General features: G+C 50.2%; 1 protein-coding gene and 1 non-coding gene across 2 annotated transcripts; both read left to right on the top strand.

Moving 5' to 3' along the window:
* The first annotated feature begins 1,244 nt into the window (after positions 1-1,244).
* Positions 1,245-1,318, top strand: EI90DRAFT_t126. Its single transcript has one exon. It is a non-coding gene; the product is annotated as a tRNA-Thr (tRNA).
* Positions 1,319-4,653: 3,335 nt separating this feature from the next.
* Positions 4,654-5,687, top strand: EI90DRAFT_3196733 (uncharacterized protein; the record flags this gene model as incomplete). The annotated part of the gene is made up of 2 exons (XM_039066409.1): positions 4,654-5,409; positions 5,447-5,687. Exons 1-2 carry the CDS (start codon positions 4,814-4,816, stop codon positions 5,685-5,687), a joined length of 837 nt encoding a protein of 278 aa, XP_038916308.1. The 5' UTR covers positions 4,654-4,813.
* Between the last annotated feature and the right edge of the window lie 3,217 nt (positions 5,688-8,904).

Here is an 8,904-nt window from a genome sequence, read left to right as displayed (position 1 = left end):
ACAGGGATTAGGGTCCACCATATTTGTGAGGGGTGATAGCCCTTCATTGAATCGACAATATGTATCTAATCATCATGCCACTTCTCATGTGTGGGTACCTTTCCAAGGTACATGAACTCTGCATCCACATCCAACCGAGTTCTCACTGGGGGCTCACTGTTACAAAAATGGGGCCGGAAGCGCCCATTTTCGTCTGTTCTGGCGTAGGAATAGGGAAGGGGGTTGGACATAATGGTTTACAGGTGGTTTCACAGATGGTTTGACATGTGGTGTAAAAGATGTTAGCACAGCGGGTTTTTGGTTAATTATTGATTAATGATTGGTTAAACTTAATTACTATACAAATCATGTGATACAGAACCCATAAGAGTCTAAAATGGGAAATTCCCATTTCCATAACACTCACAAGGCAAATAGGTGTTTTTGCCTCCTCTTTAATTCACCAATTGGATTAACCATGATGGTTGACCCAGTGCCTCTATGCCTAGACTTGGGTGCTTTAATGATACCCTTGTTTCCTGTTAGAGACCTGAGTGAGATGAGGGAGTTGTCTCTGTGGCAGAGGGCTTTGGCCTCAGCAACTCAGGCCAGGAGTGCTGTGCCAAGTTACACATCCATGCCCTAATTTACTTACTGGAAATGGGAACTAAAAAGGGGGATCAACTCTAGTCGATTTTATCAATAGGGTGTAACCTATCTACAAGTCATGTATATATAGTTACAGCGAGGGTGGGCCTGTGAATAGCAGGACCAAGCAGAGCAGAGCTAATGGGGATAGATGTTAGCTGACTGAATATTACTGACAAGTCGGGTTGCGGGTTTAGCAGAATGATGGGTTATAACCCATAAGCAGAAAGGAGGGATAGGCCTGAAGGTAGACTTGCAGGGCAAGCAAGTGAATTTCCCAGTGGAGGTGGGGATGCACTAGCAGATGTTGGAGCTGTCCAGAGAGCTTTGGGGCTCCGTACTTAGGGAGGCATAGGTAATATATTGAATTGGAGAGGTGGTGACCATCGGGGGGGTTGGAGGTGATTGCAGAAACCGGAGGCTCCGAGGTTAGTGGTGGAGGAGCGGAGGTAATCCAGAAGGATCAGAGGTAGTGGAAGATGATGGCCATGGATGGATATGACATTTTCATCATCTGACAAATCCAAGCTGATTGTGATAGGAGGCTCTCGAGAGCCTTTTACAGTCCTAAGGTCATTCAATTTTAGAACTGTTGAAATAACCACCCCAGCCTAACAGGGCATATGGTGTAATGGCAGTGCATGCTGAGTTCGTGATCCAGAAGACTGGAGTTTGATTCCCAGTATGTCCAACTTTTAGGTTTCCCTAAAAGACCATGTGCAAATTCCAACAAGAACAGCCCCTCTGACCACCTCCTCTAGGATGGCAGTTAGGTTCACTTCATCCCCAATACCGGGAATGGGCTGTTTACTCTGAAAGGGGCCTTGGGGTTCAGTTCCCCATTTGACCCACTTGTCATATCTGTACATACCCGATCCCAATCCGACTTCTGGACCCTCTGCTTCACCACCTCCAGATTCCTACCTTATCTCTGTCCGCTCCGATATCCACCTTCAGACCAAACTGTCAGGGACAGCTCCGAAAGCGGCGAGGTCCCGGCGTGAGGGACTCGATGGGACAGATGTCGGCTATGCGTAGCGGCGGTCCCGTTGCAGGGTGAGCGTCCCCGACCACTTAGTCTGAAGTGGGAAGTTGAGAAGAAGGCTGCTTCTTCTGTTCCCACCCCAGGTGCTATTATATACATGCGGCTGAGGTCACATGGGAGGAGCCACGTCATCCCCACACACAGCCACACTCCCCTGGGTATCTCCGTGGGAGATCCCGGAGGTGTGCCGCTCTGTGAGCAGGAATGCACACAGCGGGCGCGGCGATCGGGGGAGTGGGGTTAAGTGTGTAGTAATACATAGAGAAGGGGAAGTTGACCATGGAATGGAAATAGAAAGAAAGAAGGAAAGGGGAAAGAAGAAACAGGGAGTGATAGCGGGGGAGCAGAGTAGGGCGGCGTGGCGCGGGGTCAGGTGGGGTGTGCCCTGACACAAACATCACTCCTCCTATCACTCCTCACGTTACCTCCTTCCCTTCCATTGTAATGGGTCTATCACCACTAGACTCGAGACAGAAGAGAGGGGGAGGGTTGGAGTGGTAGCATGCACAGGTTCGTTCACTTGGAGTGGATTCTGCTACTCCTCACTGTCTAGCTAACTATACAGCTGGTCACGGTATCATGGAAGAGTCCAAAAATGACAAATAAGGAAAGAACCATAAGAAAGGGAAACATTGGGCTCTGGTGACTAGAAATGGAATCAGAAAAATCAGGAAAAATAAGAAATATGCAGGAGAGAACATTGGCTAAGGGTGGTAGAATCGCAGGATTTGGCTTGTTTATGGTACACCAGCAAATCCCTGTTACACCATCCCTCTCCTACCCTATCACCATCCACTCCGATATCCACCTTTGGACCTGATATCACTCCTCTTATTCCTCCTCTTACTCCACTCCTAACTCTTCTCCTTCCACCCCTCTTCCACCAAACCTCCACCAAGTTACAACCTTCCACCATGTCAGGGCCCGGCCCTCATTCCGCGACGGGCCCAGGGGGATCCTCCTAGTCGCTGGGGTATCTAGTCCCAGTCCGAGATCTTCGAACTCACTGAGGGGGCTAGCCCCAGCCTTCACAGGAAATGAGTTGCTGTGCATTTAGGGAGAAGGTAGTTACACTTGCCTTCACAGGAAATGAGTTGAGAAGAAGGGTAACCTTCTCAACCTCCTGTGAAGCCGCTACAAATGGGAGTCGGGAACTATACAGTTTTCGGCTCTTTGCCGACTTTCCATAATTGGCACCCCCCCCATGGGAAGATTCTGGGCAAGCTGCTCGCCCAGAACGTTCCCATGGGTCTGCATGCATGCGGGATTGTGGAACAGTGAAGGGAAAAATTGGAGAAAATGGGGGAAGGGTACCTGAGGGTGTGTGGGGTCAGGGGCTGTGCCCTGACACACCACCATCCCATACCTCGTACTTGGACACCGCCCATACCTTCGCTCTGAGACTCCATCATGGTCCTGACCTCGGACTTTGACCCCACCTCGGCTTAAGTCCATTGCATTGGTGACCTCATTCTACATAAACACCATTGCCAATATTCCTTGGACTTTCAACCCTGCCTCCACAACCTCCATAAGCTCTGCAACCTCCAAGCTTTATGGACCATACTTGGCACTTTTGCCACTTGTAATGTATCTTTTGCACTTTCCCCTCATCCCTATTTGGACTACTGCTTCCTTTCATTTTAGCCAGTTAGTCATCAACCCCACTTCACCTCATCCTCCTGCCCCTTTGGGCTTCACCCTCCCTATGTCAGGGCACACCCACCTGACCCGGGTCCACCTGACCCGGGTCCACCTGACCCGGGTCCACCTGGACCCACCCAGCCACACCTCATCTGCTCCCCACTGTCCATCCCTCTCCTTCCTCCCTCCTCCCTCTTTCCCTCTTCCTTTTCTTCTCCTTTCTTTATTTCATTCCTCTCATCTTCCTCTTCCTGTTTATTCCTTCTATCCACATGGACCACTTTCCTTTGTATCAATGTACTATTGACCCATCCGGCCCACACACCCCAGACAGCTCCCCGCTGTGCCCAGCACGTGCGCATGCAGCGGACACTCTTGGGATCCCCCACAGGGACACCTGGATGGCTGTGGCTGTCTCCAAGGATGACGTGGCACCTGTCATGTGACTCAAGCCGCATGTACATAAATGTACCTGAAGTGGGAACTGAAGAAGTAACCTTCTTCTCACATTCTCCACTTCAGTCTGAGTGGCCAGGGACTGCTGTCCCTTTCCAGACCTGCCAGTATGCATGCCTGGTTTGCACCCCACAAGGGCCCTTCTGCTGAGCGATACATCCGGACCCCCTCTACCCTGGATGCATCCCTGACACCCTACCTCCTTTTGGATGTACCACAGAGTCTAACCTATGACCTTTGGTACTGCTCCACTTCCATCATCCCTTTGTCTCCATTTGGACACCTTTGTTCTGATTTGGACCCCCTTTGATTTCCTTGTGCTTTTGTCTCTTGTCAGGGACATGTCCAGGGTGGAGGGGGCCCGGATGTAGCACCTGGCAGAGGGACCCTCTTGGGGTGCGAAGTGGGCATGCATATTGGCATGCCCGATGCAGGACAGCAGTCCCTGGCCACTTATACTGAAGTGGAAAAGGTGAATTATTATTGAAAGGGGAAAACTACACTAACTTACCTGAAGTGGAAAAGGTGAGAAGAAGGTTACTTCTTCTGTTCCCACTTCAGGTACATTTATGTACATGTGGCTTGAGTCACATGACAGGTGCCACATCATCCTCAGAGACAGCTGCAGCCATCTGGGTGTCCCTGCGGGGGATCTGTCAGGGCTCGGTCCTCGATCAGGGACAGCCTGGCCTCAGGCCAAGGTGTGTGCAATGTTCTGGGTGCCTGGGTGCTAGGCTGTAAGGAGTGGTAACCCCACCCTTCATTCATTATCTTATTGTATATTTGTCTCGATTTAAACATGTATAAACAATGTATATACAATAACGTGGGAATTTGGGAAAAGGAACACTCCTTTTCCTCCCCATCGTTGATAATTAAAGCTCAACTTTATTGACGACCTGAGGATTGAGGAGAACTGGGGTTGGAACCTACACCAACCCCTTACACTTTTTTGAGCTTAATAGGCTTTATTCCCACACCCGCGCACGCATATTCGCGCGCACGGGTTATTCAACACCACCCACAACTTGCCTTCTAGACATGGAGCCTAGAAGGGTAACAAGTTTTCCCCCAGCTCTGCAAAGAGCTGACTCTATGCACGAAAGTGCATATGGTTCCATGACCAACTCCAATGCTGGTGACGCCAGCATTGGTCAACCCAATCTTGACCAGATTGGTGTTTCCACCGTGTCTCTAGGGCCTGTTGATCCCCCAGACACGTCTAAAACGTCTCCAGAGCTGACATTGGCTGATTTCTATCAGCTGCTCAAGTCGGACTTGGTCCAGATGGAGACCCGGCTGTCCGAGTCTCAGGACAGGATCGAGCGCAGATTGACTGCGGTCGAAGAACGACAAAATCGTCGTTTGCGCCGGTCCCAAAACGTGCCGGTTCCTTTGGAGCTGTCCCAGCCCAATCCCATTCTCCCTCAACCAGTCCCATGCCAGGTTGAGAGCAGTCCGGCGCCTGCGGACTGCAAACTCGCAGAAGCGTGTAGCGCTTCTGCGAGTCCTGAGCCGTTACCGGCTCACACTGTCATTACCGGGTCTGGAACCGTCCCAGACCCGATCCAATGCCATCCTCAACCGGTTTTAGACCAGGTTGAGAACAGTCCAGCACCTGTGGAGCGCTTCAGCGAGTCCTGAGCCGTTACTGGCTCATGCCATCATTCCCAGGTCTGGAACCGTCCCAGACCCGACCCGATCCTCTCTCCCACCCGTTGGGCCCCCTTTCCCAGAGCCCCGGAGGGAGTTTGAGTTCCTGGAGAACTCGGCGCTTGCCGTTCTGGCAAGCGCGATCTTCCTTAAGCCCAGTAGAAATACTGGGCTACACCACTTGAGATCGGCTGATACAGCCGATCAGCTGCCTTCATATCTGAAGGGAGATCGCGACTCGAAGGACAGGATCAAATCCTGATCCTTTCTCCCCGATTGCGCAGACTGGGACAGTCTGCGCTACTTTCGCTGCTATTGACTAGCAGCGTTCCCTCATTCTGAGAGGCTCCATAGCCTCTCAGACTCTCCTAGACACTCCCTGCTAGCCTGGCGCTAGCGGACCAACTTCTCAGCTTGTGCTGGGAAGTTTTCCTTAACCCGCTGGCGCGTGGATCGCGCCAGATTCTTCCATACCCGATTGTGTCGGGTTCCTCATTTCCCAAGGCTGCGATACAGCCTTGATTCGACCCCTCTAACCGCTCCAAATCGCGGTTAGTACACAGGTCCACAGCCCTTAGTGACTGTGAACAACTGCGCGATAAAAAATCGCGCCAACGCTTTAGTGGGCCCCACTGCCCACTTCCCTCTATTTCCTCTCATACTGAGAGGTTAGGGATGGTCTATACGACCACCTCCAAACTGGTTTAGACCAGATCGACGGCACCTCAGCGTCTGCTGAGTGCCAGCTCACCAAAGCGCTTCGCGCTTTGGCGACTTCTGGGCCAGTTGAACAAACTGGCCATATCTTCTTATTTCATCTAGAAAGGATACAGACAGTCTATACGACCGTCTATACGCTGGATACCAGCCAGAACAAGGGCACCTCAGTCCCTGCTGACTGCCAGCTTAAAGAAGCGCTCCGCGCTTCAACCATTTTTGGACAGTCTGATAAACTGTCCATTTCCCTCTCACTCACACTCATTCTGGGTGTGTAGAAACGGTCTATAAGACCGTCTCCTTACTGGTTATCCCCAGTATTTCGGCTCTTCAGCTGTTGCTGAGAGCTGACATCTAGAAGCGCAACCCGCTTCATCGTTTTTTGGGTTTGCATCACATATGCGCCCCCTACTACTACTCCTCTCTTGCTGAGGAGTTAGAGACGGCTGAATAAGCTGTCTCCCTGTTATATTTAAGTGCCACTATGCACTTACTGAGCACTGGGCCATATAAGCGCGCTTGCGCTTCTGGCCCAACTCCATTTTTACCCATCTTTATGGGTAATAACTTGATTTCCCCTCCCTAACAATCGTTTAGGGAGGAGAGGCCTTCATTGGCCAGGGGTTTATTGACCCCAAACACTCCCTAACAGTTGTTTAGGGAGGAGTGGCCATAAATGGCCTAGGGTTTCACGACCCTATGTTTTTATTTTTTACTTTTATTGTTAAAATTCCTGTAAATCAGGAATTTGAAGGCCTAATCGCCTTCACAAGTGGAGGTCTAACCACCTCTACATTTTTATCTTAAAAATTTTAATTTTTTGATTTGTTCCTGTTAAACCAGGAACTTCTGGAGCTGTCACACCAACAGCTCAGTGGAGGCTTAACAGCCTCTACATTACTCTTATTCCTTGGACCATCAAACCAATGGTTCTGTAAAGGCCTAACAGCCTTTACTTTATTTTAACTTCTTGATCTGTCAAACAACAGATCTGTGGAGGGTTAACAGCCTCTACCTTACTATGTATTGTTTCTTGATCTGTTGAAATGACAGATCTGTAGAGGCCTAACAGCCTCTACCTTAATTTTATTCTATGAACTGTCAAAATAACAGTTCTGTTAAGGCCTAACAGCCTTTACATTAAATCTTTAACTTTGTAAATTTTTTTAATGTTAATTTTAAAACTGTCATCCCAACAGTCTTGTGAAGGTTAATGACCTTTATATTTCACATTCTTTTATATTTTTCAAAATTTAGAATCTCAATTTGTAAAGGTTGAACCACCTTTACTATTCACTTTCATTTTTTTTTTCCCTTCTTCCCATTGTTATCCCTCTTGTGTGTGATATTAATATCACAAGGGAGGAGAGTGTAAGGAGTGGTAACCCCACCCTTCATTCATTATCTTATTGTATATTTGTCTCAATTTAAACATGTATAAACAATGTATATACAATAATGTGGGAATTTGGGAAAAGGAACAGAACTCCTTTTCTGTCAGGGCACACACCTTGACTAGCCCGGACCCGGACCCGCATCCGGACCCGCTTCCACCTGCCATGCTTCCTGTTAGAACGGGGCTGATACAGAGGACTCCGGAGTGGAATCGGAGACTTAGCATGGAGGGACCTTGGCCTCAGCAACTCAAGCGGAGTGCTGTGCCATTGCTGTTTGTCCATTTGGTCCTTAATTTCACAGTAGGTGAGCAGGAAGTCTCTAGGGGGCATTTCAGGTCGATTTCGGACTGAACCAAAACGAGTATGTACAAGTGCCGATATATATAATGAGGGGGCAAAAGCACAAGGAAACAAAGGGAAGAAGGAGCGGAGCGGTACCGAAGGTCATAAGGCAGGACCTGTGATACATCCGAAAGGAGGTAGGGAGGGCAAGGCCCAGAGGGGCAGGAGGATGAGGAGAAGTGGGGGTGATGACTAACTGGCTAGAATGGGAAGAAGCAGTAGTCCAAATAGGGATGAGGGGTAAACGTGAGAGATACATTACAGGTGGCGAAAGTGCCAAAGGCGATCTGCGAAGCTCGGGGGTTGCGGAGCTTATGGAGGTTATGGAGGCGGGGTTGAAAGTCCGAGGGATATTGGCAATGGTGTTTACGTAGTATGAGGTCACCAATGCAATGGACTAAGACCGAGGTGGAGTCAAAGTCCGAGGTAGGGACTATGACGGAGGCTCGGAGCAAAGGTACGAGCAGTGTCCGAGTACGAAGTACGGGACAGCGGTGGAAGGTTGTAACTTGGCAGAAGGGTGGCAGAGGAGTACCAGAGGGAGGAGAGAGGGGAAAGGTAAGGGGGAAGGAGTGGCGGAAAGGAGGGTTGTCAGGTCCAAAGGTGAGTATCGGAGCAGACGGGGGAAGCGTAGGAGGATGATGGGAGGGTGGAGGTGTTGTGAAGGGGGAGCGGAGTAGGAGGAGGAGGAGTAGTAGGAGGGTGGCGAGAGGGGCAGTGTTCGGTCCGAGGTGAGTATCGGAGCGGACGGAGATAGGGTCGGAGAGGTAAGGAGGAGTAGAGGTGGCGTGGGGGGTAGAAGGAGGTGTGTTGCCAGGACCGAAGGTGAGTATCGGAACGGCAGCGGTAGGTTATGACTCTGGAGGTGAAGAGGGTGGAGGTCCGGAAGTCGGGTCGGGGTCGGGTATGCATGGATATGACACTTCCCACATGCACACATGCTCCGTGCGCCACATGCTACCCTTCTGATGAACCCTTAGGAGTTGTTCCATGCAATCTCGGTGTCATACAAGGCCCCACCCT

The sequence above is a fragment of the Cantharellus anzutake genome (genome assembly GCF_015039405.1).
Source record: "Cantharellus anzutake strain C23 chromosome Unknown EI90scaffold_22, whole genome shotgun sequence".
NCBI lineage: Eukaryota > Fungi > Basidiomycota > Agaricomycetes > Cantharellales > Hydnaceae > Cantharellus > Cantharellus anzutake.
The sequence above is the reverse complement of the archived record's forward strand: the minus strand, read 5'-3'. Positions and strand labels throughout refer to the sequence as shown.